At 36.9% G+C, this 20,580-nt stretch overlaps 1 protein-coding gene across 3 annotated transcripts in view; it reads right to left on the reverse strand.

Annotated features, from left to right (window-relative positions):
• Nucleotides 1-6,941: 6,941 nt before the first annotated feature.
• The window catches only part of LOC124789700 (N-acetyl-D-glucosamine kinase), a 195,234-nt gene continuing 181,595 nt past the window's right edge, over nucleotides 6,942-20,580 (reverse strand). For all 3 annotated transcript variants that reach the window (XM_047257148.1, XM_047257150.1, XM_047257149.1), the window contains exons 7-8: nucleotides 10,777-10,951; nucleotides 6,942-7,881 (exon numbers count right to left, since the gene is read on the reverse strand). In XM_047257148.1, the coding sequence (XP_047113104.1) occupies nucleotides 7,576-7,881; nucleotides 10,777-10,951 (481 nt within the window). In that variant the 3' untranslated portion in view covers nucleotides 6,942-7,575. The remainder of the gene's footprint in view (nucleotides 7,882-10,776; nucleotides 10,952-20,580) is intronic.

Here is a 20,580-nt window from a genome sequence, read left to right on the forward strand (position 1 = left end):
AGTGATCAAACAAGCCTTTTTAGGATAGGCTTGAAAAGAAAAAACTGGTACGATATGCATCTTCTTCAAAAGTCTTGTTTTAGTATTGATGTGAGAATGCACAACAGAATGTTGTTCCTGCTCATCTCCACAGATCACTATTTTGACATGTCTTTAATGACACATTATTATGAAGTATCATCAATAAAAACATAGTGAACCTCAAAAACTATTTTTCATTCAAGTATCTGACTAGCATTTATTTGCAGAGTTTATCTACAAAATCCCGCAAAGCACAGGATAAATATTTAGTTTAATCCTGCACACCACCTATTGGTTAAATTTTGTTCAATTTTTTTTTGTTCTATGATGTAGCCCCATGTCAATAATATGCTGTTTGAATTTGATGTCATTGTGAGCTGTGGTTCTCTTTCCACAGCATTTACAAACTGGAATTATGGGTCCCCATTTATTAACAACCTACCAAAGACATTCAGCAGAAATCAATAGTATTTGCAGATGACACAAACAATTTAATTAAGGGAATGGATCTAGAAGATATTACAGATGGAGTTGGAAGTGTATTATGCAGACTAAAAAACTAGTTTAGAATAAGTAATTTGATAATAAATAAATAAACTGATGAGCTTTAAAAGAAGTTAACCAAATGACAATGAGTTACTATCAAAAATGAAGGAATACAAACTTGGACAAGTAGACTGTGTAAAATTTCTGGGTCTCCATCTTGATGATAAACTGACATGGACAGAGCAGATCAATAATATAAACAGTAAATTAAATTTAGGCTGCTATGCATTACGGAAGTTAGCCAAAATTGTAAGTATTTGAGTCCTCAAAATGTTTTACTTTGCACACTTTAAATCAGTTATGTCATTTGGAATAAAACTATGGGGCAGTTCAGTTTAAAAATGTTCAAATGTGTGTAAAATCTTATGGGACTTAAACTGCTAAGGTCATCAGTCCCTAAGCTTACACACTATTTAACCTAAATTATCCTCAGGACAAACACACACACCCATGCCCGAGGGAGGACTCTAACGTCCGCCGGGATCAGCCGCACAGTCCATGACTGCAGCGCCTTAGACCACTCAGCGGAAGTTCAGTACATATGAAGAAAGTACTCGTACAGAAAAGGATTATACCACATGCATAATGCTTAACGTGAAACAATGAACAAGCTGCAGATCAAAATTTAAACTGCTATTACACACTATGAAAGACATTAGTAATTTTAAGAAAAATGAAGAGGTTCATAAATTTGAAACAAGAAACAGTTTGAAACAGAGAGTAACCCAACAAAGGACAAGTCACTGTGAGAGAAGTGTAACATACTATTCAAATTCCTTCCAAACAGTATCAGTCATATAAAGAACATCAGTATCTTTAAGCACACAGTTACAGAAATACTGGAGAAAAATCCATCTTATTCCTTAAATTAATTTACTAATTACAACGAAGAAAACCCAAAAATGTGAGAAAAGCAAGAGAGATGAAAAAACAAAAAGTAACCATCATTCAGTTAAAAAACTATATATAAACATACACATGTAAATTCAAACATAAGGTAAATAGTCGCATATTGTGAAAAAGAAGTCAATACACTGCAAAATAAATATGTATTATGGTGTAATCTGCACTATAAATGCACTAAGTTGAAGAATACAATATATAATTGTTATTGTATAATCAAAAAGTAAAGGCCTATATATAATGACACAACAGATATCAATTGAAATACATGAAACAGCTAAATTAACTGAATAAATTATGTGGGAACATTTTTATTTGAACCTGCTAAATTTTATTTTTATGTTACACCACACAAAAAATGTGACAGTGTATTAGAGGTACATAAAATTGCTTACATTTTGAGTAATTGTATTTAACATCACATAACAATAGGTGGCAAATGTTGTTATATAATTGCTTAGCGATTCATTAATTATAGTTTCATCCCATAACAAATAAGTATTTTTTTACCAGATATATCTATATGGGAAACTATATTCACAGAACCACAATTTTTGCATATTCTTTGGTTTAGACATGAACCGCATTCTAATTTTTTAAAAAGTAAAACAGTTATCTCTAGTTTTGGTGTCCTTGCACAATCCAATATGGGAAGTTTTTCCTTGGACTTTTACTACTTCTCTGTCAGCAGTCAAAATGTATGGGTCTGGAATTGCCAAGGACAAGAATTCCTGATTAGCATCACTAATTCTGCAACAGCTTTCATTAGAAAAGACTATCAGGAGGTGTCAGAATGAGTTATACAAGGTATGGGCATCGATCATAGACAGATCTAGAATGTTATAGAACACATACAGGCCAGCACCTCGTCATGGCTGTTATGCAATATTTGCGTGACATTTGATCTGCCATATCTACAGTGAATTTGGTGTTATAAAAACTAACTGTCTCTGGAGTTTCTTTTTCTCCAGCCTCATTGATTGTTACATTGTACTGTATAGAACTAAGAACAAGCACATTTTTCTTAGTCTTCCCTTGGTAAGATGTTCGAGTAATGTCATCAACCTTGTAAATAACACTTAAATAGAATATATATTGTCCTTTTATCCCAGTAAGTGGCACCTCCCTTCTACTCCTGTTCAAAATGCCAACAATGCTCATATCCCACATTTTCAGCTTTTTTGGCAGAAGTGAAGAAGCTGTCTGAAGTAACATGTCTCTCCTTTCATAAGTAAGGTTATATGAGTAGGGTAATATATTCTCCCAGGCTAGTATCTGCAACCTTGTTTCAACTTTTCCGAAATAGGGAAAACCATTCACAACATAACTTAAGTGTCTGTTAGCAGCCTATACTTTATGTTCAGCTTAAGCAAGGCCATGACTGTGATAGCAATCCACTACAGTTAGCAGTTGAACTGTTAGTGGCAGCAAGCAGATGGACAAAAACTGTGCAACATTGTAAGAAATTCATCACGTAACAGAAGTGCCAAATAAACTTAGATAAAATGCTTTTCCGTAAGAAACAGTCAATTGACCACCATTAGGATACAATGCTAAATGTGTAATTAACTTAAAAATTTAGAGTTACAAAGCAAAGCAGTTAAGACAAATTAAACCTGCTGTAAAGAAATAAAAAAAAACATAAAATCACAGGAACAGACTATTTTAAACACCAAAGTAATTTGCCTCTCAAAATAAAAAAATGGCGAAGCGATGTCCGCCAGGCATTCTAGTGTTAATTGTCAAAAATGACAAATCAGAACCCTTGCAAAGCTTCACCAATGTTGACTGAATTTATACTCTTATAGCACTACAGGAAAAAATTACCAAAGGCATCGATATCAGTGCCATCTCTCTGACAGGAAAAGAAAAATTTTCTCCTTTCCTTCACACCTTACTGTACAGTTAAAGAGTTAGAAAAAAAATATATTTGATGCTATCGTACCATCCCAGTGCGATAATTTAAAAAAATCATTTATGAATTTGCAGAGGTCTTGCTTGTAAACTAGATTCTAGAGACAGGATTCCGTACTATCCCATCTGTGGTGTTCAATAAACTAGACTGCATGAATGTTGATCAAAAATTTTCTCCTTTGATAATGTGTGGAGCATAACAGACAATGTGCTCGAAACAAATTATCTGTTCAGTCAGCCACAATCAACAATTTTGTGTGTCTCACAAAAGTAATTGGTAAATTATTTGTATGATATGACGTCTGTAACCTCTTCTAATTACTGAAGTTGTCACTTTTGTATCAGGAAATTTCATTAATCTTACACTTTAGAAATTCTTATTGTTTCTATTGTAAAAATGCACAGCATTAATAATACTGTGTGAAATTGTTTCAGACTATACCCTCGTAGATTCTTGAGGCTCCATTTTAATAGCAAGTTTAATAAATGCAGAATAGTTTAATTTTAAAAAATTATTTATTTTTGTTCTTGAATTACAGTAGACCAGCAGAGCTATTTGCTTTCCTCGGCACAAATAATTTGTACTTTACTGGAATTACTATACACCAGTCAAATGAATCTCATATCACACATTCATTTGGCGAATGTTTAATGTAAGTTGGTTGTACTTCCAACATAAAGCACTCATATTTAATAGGTTCTCCAAACATACATGAGCAATACATGGTACAAAATCTATGTACAAGAGATATTCAGAGAAATAAAGGAACAATACCAGTAAATTATTTACAAAGCATTTCATTTTAGAGTTGATCCTTTTATTGCACTTCGCCAGAAGTACCCATGCTTGTTCTCCTTAATAGCTTTCAATCACATCAGGTATACAGTTAGTTACATGTCCTACTTCTTCTTCATCAAGTTAAAAGTTACCATGAAAATTTTCTCTACCTGTAACATATGAAATATGTTTTCACTGCACCTGTTCATTTCTTTTATGAATGCTATCAGTGTTGGTCACCACTAAGGGCACAGATCTTCTGGGTATCTATTTTGTGACACAATCTGATAGATCTTGTTCTCTGAGATGTGTGAATTAATATTCTCTGACAAAAGTAAGCTGGAGTTTTTGGCAGGCAATCAGGCAATGACACTGCCCTGTAATGCTAAAGTCACAAGATATAGCTGATATCTCACAATCATAAAAATTGTTATTTTTTATGCATTTACATTTTCTCTCACATTTATGCATTTACATTTTCTCCTCACTGCTGCAGTCTGAATGTAACTTGTACAAGTCCTGTACATTTCATTTTTTTTTTAAATACACATGTACACCAACATCCTCACATAGTTAAGTAAATTCACAGCAAAAGTCATTGTCATGAACCACTACACACAAAACCATGCCTATCTCTTCTCAGGCATTAATAATAATACAGACACACTTACATATAGAATTTAATTCACAAGTGACTATTGTATAATGGATATAATGTTAAAATTTACATTTCTATTCTATTGTCAATTCCCTAAAAGCTTTCTTGGAAAGCAAATATGACAATATCTTTTGGTACTGCAAAGAGGTCTATTTTTTGCATTTCTGACAATTTTTGTGAGTATTTTTTAAAGCAATACAGTTAAAAAATACAGGTTTTTGCGTGTGCTTACAGTTTAAAAAAACTATAACTCTGTAGAGAGCATAAGAACCAGCAGACAAAAATATTGTGCAATCTAAGGAGCACAATAAATTCCATATTTAAAAAAAACTGACTTTTAAGGCAGTCAGCAAAGCTTAACTCATGCAAGGCTCTCATAACATCAAATTTAGTGCAGTGTAGAATCATAATATGTTGTAGTTGGCTTTAATATGCAAATGTACCATTTGCTCACATTTTCTTTAACCCTGACCACATAAGATGGAGGGGAGGATTAACTCCATACCACCATCTTATTGTCATGGGGAAGAGAGGAGCACGCAATACTGACAACTTAATCTAAGAAATGCTATCTGGGTTCTGTTCTTCATTCAAAGCAATTATGCATTGTATTAAACGTGCCTAAGGGTAACAAATGCTTAAATTATCCATCTAAATTGAAATATTCAAATACAATACTATGAAACAGCAGTCAACTCTTAAGGTTGTTACTGCAAAGGTTCACAAACTGGAAAGCATGTACATTATTCATCTGAAGACTTCCAACTTCTGCTGACTCTTATCTAAAGAGCTGTACAATAGAAAAGTGAACAAACACTGTGGAAACAGTTGTAACAAGAGTTGTAAGAAAGAATGGCCTCACATCTGACAGAAATAAAGTGGGACATACATTCTCAAAGTTTCTTCATTGCTGAATGAAATCAGCTAGCATGTTTCAGTAAGTTATACATTAATGAGTTGGTAAATATTCAACCAGTTGTAATAACTATTAAACACTAGTTAACAATGGTGAGTGCCATGACTTGTTCCCTGAGTCTAGACCCATACAAAAAAGTACAGCCTTTATTCATCCACTTTACGTTTTAGAAATGTCATGAGTTATAAGCATATTTGGTTGGTGGTTTTCTTCCCCACATAAATGTGACACGAAGCTCAATAAGAATACAGAAATGAATTTTTTCATACTCTTTCTTTGAGCTGCAAAATGATAGGAAACACTTGTCAAGACTCCTCCTGAACCCTCACATCCCTACTGTTACTGTGATTAGTGGTACTACACTTTGGGGTTAATAAAGGAAGACACTTTGAGGTACTGAAAAGTAAGATTTAGATCTTGGAATGCCAGTGTTCTATTTAGAACATCCTTGTAAACTTGTGAGGGGCCACTCCGAGCAGTGTGCAATAACATACCCACCATCATTCCAATACAACCAACAGAGAAAATTCATGTACTCTTGTCTCACCAAGAATGCTCACATACTTTTTGTCACTGGATTTGTTAAGCACAACACATAGCATTGGGCATTTAGAATAGTAGTAATAGTAAGTAGAGGCAGTGGGAGGAGTCAGTGGTAACACTGAGGAAAATGACTTGAGTACTATCCTCAGATTCCATGATGCAACAGTGTAAATAAAATGTTGTACACAGAATAATCTAAGAAGAAGATGTCCATACAACTTGCAAATATAAATGATGTGCAGTAATCAACAATGATGTTAAGTCACTCTAGGTACAAAAACTATTGTGTTGTATTATATTGTATGGTAACCAGGGACCAAAAAACGACTGACAGGTTCCGTCCCCGCCGCAGCTGCAGTGGTCCATAACGACTACCGCACTCCACTTCACCCCTCCGCCGCCTCACACTGAACCCAGGGTTATTGTGTGGTTCGCCCCCAGTGGACCCCCCCCCCCCCCCCCAGGGAACGTCTCACACCAGATGAGTGTAACCCCTATGTTTGCGTGGTAGAGTAATGGTGGTGTATGCGTACGTGGAGAACTTGTTTGCGCAGCAATCGCTGACATAGTGTAGCTGAGGCGGAATAAGGGGAACCAGCCCGCATTTGCCGAGGCAGATGGAAAACCGCCTAAAAACCATCCACAGACTGGCTGGCTCACCGGACCTCGACACAAGTCCGCCAGGCGGATTCATGCCGGGGACCAGGCGCTCCTTACCACTCCGGAAAGCCGTGTGTTAGACCGCTCGGCTAACCGGGTGGGCTAGAAAAAGTAAGTAATCATTTTAAGGATGATGAGTATATCCAATAACTGACAGACAACATTTTAGGAATAATCAGCTAGTGGAAAATCACCATATCTGCACATGGCTGTCTGCAGCAAGATCTATCTGAATTTGAGACCACAGTATAGAAAAACATCAATCTTTATTAAAAGTAATTTTAAACGTTATTTTATCATTCCTTAAAGAAATTTTGTTGTGGATTATCTCACATAATACCCAGTTTCATCTTTTGTGTGGAATATGGAACAGTCCTCCATAGCTGAAAATACAGTGACACGAAGTTCATCTAAACAAGGAGGGAGGAGATAAAAATAGAAGCATCTGTTTAGAATAAAATACAAGCACTAGTGAGAATCACAGAAGTGTGAAAAGTGATGCTCTGTAGCAACACATGATTGTAGTACATGAAACACAGGTAACTTTTGCAAAGAAATTCTCATGACAATTCTGGCCAGATGCTTACAATGTTGTACACTTGCAATACAATTTCTAAAATAAGTATCTACAACACCTCATAATTTATTACAGGAACCTGCACATTCACATCGTTGCTGAGGTTTGTAATGATAAAAAACTGTGTAGTTCTGACGATAATCTCTAGGCATGTCAATGCCAATAGCATCAGCTGCCAGGTATGTGGCTCCAACTGCCATACTTGTGGTAAGTTTAAGCAGAGAGAGCTCACACACTGGCTGGTCACACTCATTTTGTGGAGGTTCTTGCAGACGTGATACAAATCCATTCTTCAACAGGTCCCAGCTGAGCCACACAGATCCAACACAGACAACAGGCAAACCACTGTCTGCTAAGAACAGATCCTACAAACAAACAAACATATGGTTCCATTATTTCTTATGTGTAAGTACACTTGTAAAATTCTATAATCATTCACCCTAACTTAAAGCATCTAGGAAATAACATACACAATGATAATGAGTGCACTAAAGTGTTCCCTGGCAACATTATATTAACAGTGTTACAGATACAAGACATACAGGAAAACTGACCATGCATCTTGTGTGGCAACAGCTGCCAGTGGAATAGAGACTATCAATACGGGGTGTGAGACCCTCCCATGGCAGTGCAGGATACACAGCAGTTCTCCATACGGACACATTGTCCAACAACATTTACAATAATATCTCTCACTGCTGGACACAAGCCCACAGGAGGTCAGCAGTTGTCCATGCTGGTTGTGTTAGAGGTATATTCCTTCAGGTCAAAGTGTCCTTCAGGTCAAAGTGTTCCACATATATTGATTTGGATTTAAGATATGGGAATTAATGGGTCTTTCTAGATATATGTTTTAGGTAGCCGTCCACCAGGGCAGATCTGTGTTGTGGAGCATTATCACTCATCATTTGGAACCGAGCTCTATACACATAATTAAAAGTGTTTGCATACTGTTGCAGAAGGTCATTCCTGTACACTGTAGCCACAACAATAACCCGAAGGGAACAATGCACTTGCCTACATTTTCCTAACATGATGCTGCCCAGACAAGAACTGCACTACTATACTTTAAGGCAATATTATAGAAAGGAAAGAGGAAGTAGATGAGATGAGATGAGAGGCATGATACTGCAAGAAAAATTTTACAGAGTTCTGGAAAACCTAACTCGATACAAGACCCTCAGATCAGACAACATTCCCTCACAATTTCTGAGATACTTGGAGTAGCCAGTTTGACAAAATTATTCTCCTAGTCCACAAATTATGTGGGACAGGTGGAATACCCACAGACTTCAAGAAGAATGCAGTAATTCTATCTAAGACAGATGTTGATAAGTATGAATATTACTGAATTATCAGGATAATGAAAAGGATAGTTGCTACTCACAATATAGCAGAGATGCCAAGTCACTGAAAGGCACAGCAAAAAGACTGTTGGAAAGTTAACTTTTGGCCAACAAGGCCTTTGTCAAAAATAGATAACACACACACACACACACACACACACACACACACACACACACACACACACACACACACACACGACCACAGCCTCTGGCAGCTCGAATCAGACTGCCAGAGACTGTGGCCACATGTGTGCACATTGCATCAGTGTGTGTGTGTGTGTGTGTGTGTGTGTGTGTGTGTGTGAGAGAGAGAGAGAGAGAGAGAGAGAGAGAGATCTATTTTTCTCAAAGACCTTGTTGGCTGGAAGCTAATTTTCCGGCAGTCTTTTTACTGTACCTTTCTGCAACTCAGCATGTCTGCTATATGGTGAGTAGCAACTATCCTTTTCATTATGTTGTTATATTCCATCCTGGATTTTACTGAATTGTTAGTTTAATAAGTCTTATTTGCAAAATGCTGTTGCATATTATTTACAGAAGAATGGAAAATATGGTAGAAGTTGATAACAGGGAAGGTCAGCTGAGGTTCCTATGCTCTTTGAAATTCTGAAGGTAGCAGGGATAAAATACAAAGAACCAAAGTTTATTTGTAACTTGTACAGAAAAACAGACTGCACTGTTGCTGTAAGAGTTGAAGGATAAAAAGGGAAGCAGAAGTTGAGAAGGAAGTGAGACAGGTCTGTAGCCTGTCCCTGATGCTATTCAATTTATACGTTGAGCAAACAGTAGAGGAAAGCAAGGAGAAATTTGGGAAGAGGAATTTAAGTGAAGGAGGAAGAAATAAATGCTTTGGGGTTATTCAATAAAAATGTAATTCTGCAATGGAGAGCAAAGGACTTCAAAAAGCAGTTGAAAGGAATAGATAGTTTCTTGAAAGAGATTGTAAGATGAACCTCAAGGAAAGTAAAACAAGGATAATGGTCTATAACCGAACTAAATCAGGCAATATCAAGTGAATAAGACTTAGAAAATGAGATACTAAGAGTAATAGATTAATTTTGCCACTTGGGAAGTAAAATAACTAATCATGATCAAAGTAAAGAGCATATAAAATGCGAACTGGCTATAGGGGGAAAAAAATAAATAAATATAAAAAATAAAATAAAATGCACTTCTGGAAAACTGTTCTCGTAATCCATAAAGGAATCTCCAGATTAGTAATGAAGGGAATTGTGGTCACTAAAAGTTGTAAAGGGAGACCAAGGGGTGAATACTGTGAGTGAGTTAAAAATCAATGTAGACTGCAATAGGGATTCAGAGATGAAGAGGCTTCCACAGGATAAATTAGCATGGACTCTTAAGTTAACATAACAACCAAGGTGTCAGATTACAGTAGGTCGACCTAGCCGATACTGCTGTTGAATGTTTTCTGCTGCAATATTAATAGTCTCCACAGCTGTGTAGTGACACTAAAAGCAACATTAAACTCCCAGCCCACTTCTTGCTGGTCTTTAATCTACCAATGATCTGGTCTTGTGTGATATCATCCAAATGTGTTAACTGCACTTCAGTTGTGTTTCAGTATCATATGACGTGGCGTCAAAACCATTACAGCCAAGTCTTCTGTTCACATGGACTGTTGGTGGCACACTAAGTGGTCTCAAGTGACTATGCCTTGTATTTTACTAGGTTTCTATGTTGTCCCACCACAGTTTAGACAACACAGTGCCACTACAGCACTTTGCTTTGGAGTGAATCTGTAACAGACTGTAACTTATAAGAAACTAAATACTACAGGCTCAAATATTTATGGACTAATGCTGAAAAAAAGAGATCTATAAATGTCCTCTACACCAACAATCAATTTGCTACATATCTCTGAATTAAACAAAAAATTAATTTTAGCTTGAGTACCTTATGAGCTGCAGGCACAAGTGCTCGTACCATAGTGGCAAGAGCACGACCTGTCTGTTCAAACAGCCAAAGACACAATGGATCCCCTGCTTTAGCTTCTTCTGCCAATTTCTTGCACAGCGCCGCAAACTTTGGTTTATGAAACTTGGAGTAGCAGTGTTCCAGCAGATCAAATCTTTAAAAAATTAAATAAAAAGGAGAGCATCAGTGATATATATTTCCAAGCGCCCCCCCCCTCTCTCTCTCTCTCTCTCTCTCTCTCTCTCTCTCTCTCTCTCTCTCTCTCTCTCTGTCCCCCCCCCCCCCCCTCTCACCCTCCCTACACACACCTGTGAAAACTACAGAAATAAAAACTTTTCATTAAATGCAATAAATAACAAATATAAAAAATATTCAGTATCTATCATGTAACATGAGCCAACTGTAGATAACATCTTATTTATGGACCAAACCTCCCTCAATTATTCTACATCAGCTTTTTTATCAAGTGATTCATTGCCATAAAGTTTTGGCATTTGTTGACAATGGTCTTGGCTTTTGTGGTGGCAACACGCGCCCCTACATGGTGCCACTGGAGTCTAGCCAGCTCCGTGTGTATGTGTGTGTATACAAAAATGTAATTAGAAAAGCTTGAGTTTCATTAATTTTAATGATCCTCAGTCAATAAACAGTAAAATTATGTACAAGAATTAAAATTAAACTTCTAATATTTACAGGTTTAATACTTACATCTGCTTACATTAAATCCATCATTCACACAATAGCTAGTTACCTGGCTATTACGACCAAGTATTGTCAAAAATTAAAGTAAATTATTCATTTTAGTGATCCTCAGTTAAGAACAGTCAAATTATGTACAAGATTTAAAATTAAACTTCCACTATTTACAGACTTAAGACTTACATCTGCTTTCCATACATCCATTATTCACACAGGAGGTAGTTACTTGGCTGTTACAACCAAGTATTGTTATTAAAGTATAATAAATTTTCATTAAAATCGTCTACTGCACTACTTGTGAAATTCATGGATGAAACAGAAGGAGTTGGTCACCAAAAATTCTTTTAAATTATGTTTAAATTGTGCCTTGTCTGAAACTAAACTCTTAATGGTTGCTGGTAACTTATTGAAAATATGCGTTGCTGAATACGGGACTCCTTTCTGGGCAAGAGTAAGTGATTTTAAATCTTTATGTATATTGTTCTTATTCCTAGTATTGATACTGTGTACTAAGCAGTTAGTTGGAAAAAGAGATGTATTATTTACAACAAACTTCATTAAGGAATAAATACACCGAGAAGCTGTGGTTAGTATGCCCAATTCTTTGAATAGGTTCCGAAATGATATTCTTGGATTTACACTACACATTACTCTTATTATATGCTTCTGTACTCTAAAAATTTTTCTTGGTTTGTGGAGTTACCCAAAATATGATACCATATGACATAATGGAGTGAAAATAAGCAAAATATGCCAGTTTTTTTAATATTTATATCTCCTATGTCTGACATCATTCGCATTACAAACACAGACTTGTTCAGGTGCTTTAGCAGTTCGTTAGTATGGCACTCTCAACTGAATTTATTAAGTTGTAATACCAATAATTTAACACTCTCAACTTCTCCTATTTCCATGTAGTCATATTTTATACACACACTATAAGGAAATCTCTTGGGAGTTCTGAACTGCATATAGTGGGTCTTTTCAAAGTTTAATGTCAGTGAATTGACTATGAACCACTTATTAGTGTCAGTAAAAATTTGACTAGCTGCCCTTTCTAAATTTAATTTTATTTACTATTTATTGCAATGTTTGCATCATCTGAAAATATGACAAACTTGGCATCTGGTAATGTAACAGATGACAGGTGATTAATATACACAAGAAAAAGTAGTGGACCTAGTATGGAACCTTGGGGAACACCACATGTAATTTCTTTCCAGTCAGATGATGTCCGATTGCCTACTGCTGAAGGCATGTAAACTACCTAGCAACAAAACTTTCTTTCTCTTTGCTGACTTCCCTACATTCTTATTCAATTTTCTACTGAAAGTTTGTTGTGCCCTCTCTACACCTACCTCTGTCTGAGGCTCATTAGTTTCTAACTGAAGCAACAGGTCAAACTTATTCTTCACATTCACCACAAAGCTGTCTGACAAAATTCTAGGTCTGTTCTTCCTGTTACCACTTCCCACCTCTCTTTACCCTTCTCCCTCCTTAAACTGTTCAGATCTTCCCTATCCACCTCTAACTGTGCCTGAAGGGCAGCAATTTTTCCCTCCTGTTCCACTATTTTTCTATCTCTACTGCATATCCCACAGAACCACTAATGAGTCTGATCCACTTCCCCATTTCCCACATCGCTACAGTCATCCCAATGGAAAAAACTACTGCAGCCATCACACCAAACCCCGCAGCTAACAATTCTATGGCACGTCAGGCACTTTTCACTTACGTTAAAAATCTTACTTTAGCGAGAATAAGTCAAATTAAATTACTGAAAAACAAGAAACACATCTACGAAAGATTCGGTCTAGTTTCAGTTGTATGTAAACAAACTTACTTTAGTGACAATAAGTTAAGATTACAAAAAAACACGTTTACAAAAATTAGGCCTAGTTGCAACTGCATGTAAGCAAAGCTACTACCATACTTGCAAATTTTCCAGATACTGGAACTTAAAATTTACGGTGTGTTTTGCAAAATAAGAGTTAAGCAACAAAGGGATACACTTTTCTTAACTTGCTGGAATGGAACAGAACAATTAAATGAGATTCTATAAGTTTTACTGCGCTACAATGTTCCTTTCGCATTTTCTGGAATAATACACAAAGAGAAGTGAAACTTTTAATAGTAAGTTTGCAAAACACACTAATACATGTATTAAACTAGTTTCCTGAATTAAACTGATTTTTATTACAGTCTAAATCACGTATCTGTATGGGAGCACAAAACTCACGCATCTCGCCTGGTGCAGGCAATGATTATGGTAAGAGCAAGAGCGTGTCCACTATAACAGCAGATTGGGGAATCAACACTGTTCCATGGGACGGACCTGATCAGCTAAAATGGTTACATAATCCATGACAGTAATGCAGGCTTGTAGGATAACCATGAAGCCCACTGAATACAACAACATGGCTGCCCAAATCATCACTGAACCTCTGCCATGTTTCATTCTTCAGATGTAAACTCAGCCAGAAGTTGGAAATCGTGTGAAACAAGACTATCTGACCAAATTATTTTCATTTATTGCTCCCTAGTCCCAGTTCTATGGTTTCAGCACCATGTTTTCCTGTTACAGGCATCTGTACCTCTGACAAGTGGTTTGGGAATTCCAGCTCTCCCAGCTTACAGAGCTCCCTTCTGGTTGTTTTGGTGCTGACAGGCTCTGAGAAGGTGACACTGAGTTCTGCAGTGACTTTTGCAGCTGTCATCATCATATTCTTCGTAACAATCCTCTTCAAAGACTGTCTGCCATGATCACTCAACCTGTACTTTTGTCTACATTTTTATTTAGTGAATGATGTTTTTGTGCTTTCACTGTATGTGATATAAATTTTGATGCAGTGCCTCTTTAAACACCGAACACTTCAGCTACCTTAGTTATGGAAGCACTTACCATATGAATACCAACAATTTTCCAATGTTAAAATTCATTAGCTCCGACATAATGCACTCACTACTACACAGAAGACTGTTCTGATCATGACACATTTGAAATGTGTTGAGGACATTGCACAGGTGCCGTTCGTGGTCAAATATACAGCACCACCTACAGGCTTTGCTAGAATCTGTATTCATGTTCAAGTGTACATTTCTTGTGGTACTTTTGAATGCATTATGGGAACAGCAGTGATCAATGTCTTGTAAATAATTACTATTAAAAACAGTCTAATTATTAGAGTTGTGATTCTCCAACAGAAAGGGGTTCCTACTCAATGGTCTGAAGATGACCACAGTAGTGGTCGAAACCGGTCACCTTGTTAAATAAATCGTGATCAAGACTGTTTTTAATAGTAATTATTTCTTGTGGTGTTTCCATGTTTCTGTCCAATCCCTGTGCTTGCAAATACCATGCTACTTTTCTTCAAGATATGTTCTCGAAATGTATAGACAGGCACTGAAAAGCAAACTGTAATCTTAAGGTAACATATACTAGACAAAAACATAATGTAAAAATTAGCAAAGATCTAGTGTCCATATATTCCAAATTCAAAAGACTTATCATATATTTTCAGAAGAAATAATTTAACAAAAGCTGAACATATCACAGTAGTAGTAAAACATGTTTGTTTTTATCCAGACGTACATTATGTGAAAGTGGCAAAAGACCTTAATAATTTGGTATGACTTTTGTTGATATTCATCAGTTAGATGTGGGGAAAAATCCACATTTCTCGAGACAACAGCAGTGTAGTCACAGAAAAAACAGCAAAACTACAATTAAAGAAAACAGCTGAAAATCTTAAGAATGTTTATAATTGGTCTATATGTAATTAATTTTTGGCCATAAAGAAAACAATCTGATGAATTTTAGTTTGAAAGGGACTAATATCATTTATTTTTTTATACACATATGATAACTCCAGTAAATATGCAACAAACACAGCTTTTTAGAGATAAATATATACTTTCATGAGAAGGAGTGAACAGAAACATACTGAAAAAGATAATGCCATAAGGATGTTATTTATTTAGATTTTTGTCATCACTGTGTAACAGTTAGTGCCCTGCAGTTACATATTACTGTTTTTACCCAAGAATGAGACAAACCTGAACAAAAGATGACAACTTTTTTAATTTTTTATTTCAGAGAAAGGGGGGGGGGGTGCTTTGAGAGAACATTATATTCATTCTAAACTTATGCCATTTATTGATTGTGTACTCTTTAATACAAAGAGAAATAAAATTAAAAAAAGAAATGGTTTACATTAACTTTTACCTCCACTTTCTTGTTTGCTTACTATCTAGGCCAGTCATCTGGTGTATCACTATTTTTGGATCCAGGCTAGACCAGGGCCAGCGCCAGTCATGGCAGTGTTTCTCTACTGCTTCAAAGGCTGACTGACATCAGTTTCGCATAGCCAATGGCTGATAGTTTAACATAACCAGTGAGAGGCGACAAAAGACGCAATGAATTTCTAGCCCCCAATTTGAAACCATTTTCTTCTTCACTGTTGTCACAAAAATAATTGACAGTTTTTTCTGAATATGTCACAAATTATCAGGCTGTGGTTATGTGGGGACCAATAAACCTTATACTGCTATGAATCAAGCAAGTAGCAATTAAATTTAGAATGTTGGTTGTCACAAATATATGGTTGTTTTTCCTGAATATGTTTCAATTTATGAGGTTGTGGCTACAGTGGTATTTGTCCAAATTTAAAATAAATTCAGTTCAAACTAAAATGGATTCAGGCAAACTGCACTTTAAACGTGGTAGATGTTCATAATAAGCCAAGGTAGTCAGTATACATTCCCATGGTTAACAGGGGCACACAATCCGAAAGCCACCACACAATGCACGGTGGAGGGTACTCATACCACTGCCAGCCATTTCCTTTCTTCTTCCACTCACAAATGGAGTGAGAGAAAAACAACTGTTTATATTCTTCTGTAGAAGTGTTGATTTCTCTTGTCTTGTATTTTGGGTCCTTACATAAGATGGATGTTGGTGGCATTAGGATTGCTCTGCAGTCTGTCACAAATACTTGTTCTCTAAACTTTCTCGATAGTGTTCCACAAGAAGATCATCATCTTCGTTCCAGAATTTCACATTTGAATTTCACATAGCACATCCTTAATATACGTAAGTTGATTGTAACTGGTAACAAAGCTATCAGCTTGCCTCTACACTGCTTCACTGTCTCCCTTAATCTGACCAGGTAGGGATTCCTGACAGTGAACTACTACTCAAGAATGGATCACACATGTGTTCTGCACAAGGTCTTTATAGATCAATTTTACTTTCCTACAATTCTCCCAATGAACCAAAGTCACTATTCACCTTCTCTACAAACAATTTAACATTGTCATTCCATTTCCGAATCACTTTGCAACACTAGATATTTTATCAACGTGACTGTTTCAAGTAGCAGACCAGTAATGCTCTATGTGAACATAATACGATTGTGCTTCCTACTTATCTGTATTTGCACATTTCCAACACACACACACACACACACACACACACACAGACACACAGAGTTTTGTTATGGGTAATACCTCAGTTTTCGGTTAGTGATATTGAAAAGCTTCTAGTGAAGTCCAATTACTAAAGATAATGCACGTAAAAATATGTATGCAAAATAAAAAGCACACAAATGCAATGGTGTATCAATCCACTTGATACTCTGCCCTCATGGTTCAAAGGTCACACGTCATGTAACACAACACAGGACTCAACCATGAGACCCAGTATCTTGGGTCAAAGAAACAAGTATGTTTGTCAGCTAGCTAAAGTTCAAAAGTTGGTACAGTGCTGTGAGGTAACGGGCGAGTTGTGGCGCCCTGAAAATATTCTAAATTTGGAGTTGGCATGGCCGCACAGCCCACTCTGGCAAGCCAGGGCTCGTCAGCAACCACGTGGTGCCGAGCATTAGCCGGAACAAGAGGGGTAGCCCCAGCGTGAGGTCCAGGCCGACTGCGTGGCTAGGAATTTCATGTTGACGCTGCATCGAGGACTGTGCTTTGTGTCGATGAAGGAGATTTGTATGCAGGGAGTACCAAAGATGGCGGACTTTGTGAAACCATAATGGCAGACATTTAACAGTTCATGTAGAAATTAATAATAGCCAGAGTAATCATGATACCTTAGAAAGAAACATGTACATTACCATTATTTGCACGACAATTCTGATGGTGTAATCAGATTTTCAAAATCTTTATTAGTTTAAAGTTTAGCATCTGACTGTAAATTATGCAAATTTCCAAAATCTAAACGTTCCATCCGATTTTGTCGATCGACATGTCTTTAGAAAGCTATTAGTGTAAATCTAAATTGGTACGAATTACATGCATGTAACTTGAATAGTACACGAGTTATTGAAGGTCAAAGTGGCCGATTACAACTGATCGCATCAGGCCATAAGTACTCCACAGTTACACGAAAAAATGGCAGCAGTATGCTTATAAATATATTTATTTGTCTATGTCTTTGTTAAAGTAGGACAGAACAGGATGGTCACAGGAAATACTTGGACAGTGTGGAACAGTTTACGCATGTCTGGAGATAGAAATATTACGTAGTGCCGGCTGGTGCACTTGCGAGATTTCCGTGGCTTCTGCAGTGAAGACATAGTATGCATTTAGAAGTGAATTTCTTGTGAGCTATGTTGTTGTTCATAACTAATTACGTAAAGTAGGAATCTATTGCTTCCCTGTTATTCAACTAATATTTTATTTAATTGCTGGACCATTGACACCAATAAGTGTTTTGCAGTAATAAATAGCATTTTTAAAGGTACTTCTGCTATCGTACTCATCATTTAAAGTCGTTATAAATAGTACCTGCAGATTTTATTTAATTGCAGTCTTTCACTTATAAATTTCTATGTTACATTCAAAATTCGCAATTGCCGAGTCATAGGAACTTTTGACCATTCGATTCATGTGTATGTTCATATTGTAAACTGTAGACTCAGCAGTATTTGGCTTGTAATGTGGCAACTACGTATCCCAGACCCTAGACAACGAAACCAGCCAAAAAACTTCTAATATTTCAACTCTGAGTCTGTGGGTACGTAGTCGAGGGCCACCATTAATTTATTTTTGAAAGCCCACAGTGCAGACATTTCAGCATGGCAGCTTCAGTTACCAAGTGTTTTGAACTGAGGTTGCATCAGGTACTAGCAGAGGTCAGGCCTAAACTACCACTGCCAACATCAGCAAGTAATTGCTTCGTAGTGCTACTGAATGCTGTCTGTTGCTCATTGTTTTCTTTTCTTATTTTGAAATGAGTGAAGGAACTATTGCTGGTACATCATGGAATTCTCTTATGATAATCAAAACACCAGAAGTGCCCTACGGGCATGTGTCAAATTCTGCTTTCACATAAACACAGAATGCAGGTGTAGGCTGGTTGCCCTGTGAGAGAGCTTGTTTCCCTGTACCGCTTCTCTGTCCTTTGGTGGTCAAAATTCTAATTTGTTTATCTTCACTGCCTACTGCCGGTTTATAGTTTCTGCACTATGCACTATAGACCTATTGTGTGTCATTTCTATCAGTAGCGTTGTACGTATGGGCCACACGGCTATGAATACACATGAAAGGACGAAATCAATGCTCTGAAGATTTTGTAATTATCAAATTGAGAAGGAAAAGAAAATTAATGTTAAGAAGCACCGTAAATCAGAGGCATGAAAATGGTGTGCTTCTCAACAGAAACAATTACTTGTTGAAAACATAAATAGAGTGAAAAGAAGAAAACAAGTAAAGATCATTTCACAGAAAGCCTGCTGACGTTTTTGCAAAAGCAAACATTCCAGTCAAAAAGTTCCCAAATCAGTGCCTTTACTTTCAGTCCATTCAAAGCACTAGGGCTTTGGCTTCAGGCATGTAGTGTGATAACCTTTTAAATTTGTACTCCTAATTATTTATAAACAAAAAAATTTAGATGTGAATTTTGCCAAGAAAGCTGCAAATTTTGTCAAAAATTGATGCTACATTTTCACGTCCTTACACATCTCATTCATTACGCTGTGGCACTGTCTTAGTTTCCCAGGCAGACAAATGGGGTAGCAAGATTGTTATGATCCCAAAATTAGCAAAAAGTGTGAGTGTGTGAGGGAGGGGGGGGGGGGGGGGGAGTCTAGGGAAGGGGGCAGGGCATATGCAAGAGTGCCTCGTAAGTTATGTGAGCAGGCAGGGAAATGATGAGATTTGTATCAGTAGAGTATTATTAGCTTTGACATTATCAGTTAACTTTTTAGAAAGTATATTTGTACAAAAAAAAAACAATAACAGACACTTGCAAAGCTAAGTTTTTAAGTAGTTACACAACTGTGAGTAAGAATTAGCTAACTTTGAACTAGCTTTTTCATTGTAATAAAGTGATACAATAAACTTCATTGTAAAAATGACCTGTGAATGAGTCAACAGCTGACTGACTAAGTATACACAGTGGTGTTAGTTACATTTACATTACCATAATGACCTAAAATTCAACATAAAGACAATCTACATAAATTTTCAGATATTTATACAATTTCCCCATGAACCATGGACCTTGCCATTGGTGTGGAGGCTTGCGCGCCTCAGCGTGGTGGGGAGGCTTGCGCGCCTCAGCGATACAGATAGCCGTACCATGGATGCAACCACAACGGAGGGGTATCTGTTGAGAGGCCAGACAAACATGTGGTTCCTGAAAAGGGGCAGCTGCCTTTTCAGTAGTTGCAGGGGAAACAGTCTGGATAATTGACTGATCTGGCCTTGCTGTGCTGGTACTGCGAACGGCTGAAAGTAAGGGGAAACTACAGCCATAATTTTTCCCAAGGACATGCAGTTTTACTGTATGGTTAAATGATGAAGGCGTCCTATTGGGTAAAATATTTCGGAGGTAAAACAGTCCCCCATCCGGATCTCCAGGGGGGGAGGGGGGGGGGACTACTCAAGAGGACGTTGTTATCAGGAGAAAGAAAATGGGCATTCTATGGATCGGAGCATGGAATGTCAGATCCCTTAATTGGGCAGGTAGGTTAGAAAATTTAAAAAGGGACATGGATAGGATAAAGTTAGATATAGTGGGAATTAGTGAAGTTCGGCGGCAGGAAGAGCAAGACTTCTGATCAGGTGAATACGGGG

This window comes from Schistocerca piceifrons, chromosome 3 (assembly GCF_021461385.2).
Source record: "Schistocerca piceifrons isolate TAMUIC-IGC-003096 chromosome 3, iqSchPice1.1, whole genome shotgun sequence".
NCBI lineage: Eukaryota > Metazoa > Arthropoda > Insecta > Orthoptera > Acrididae > Schistocerca > Schistocerca piceifrons.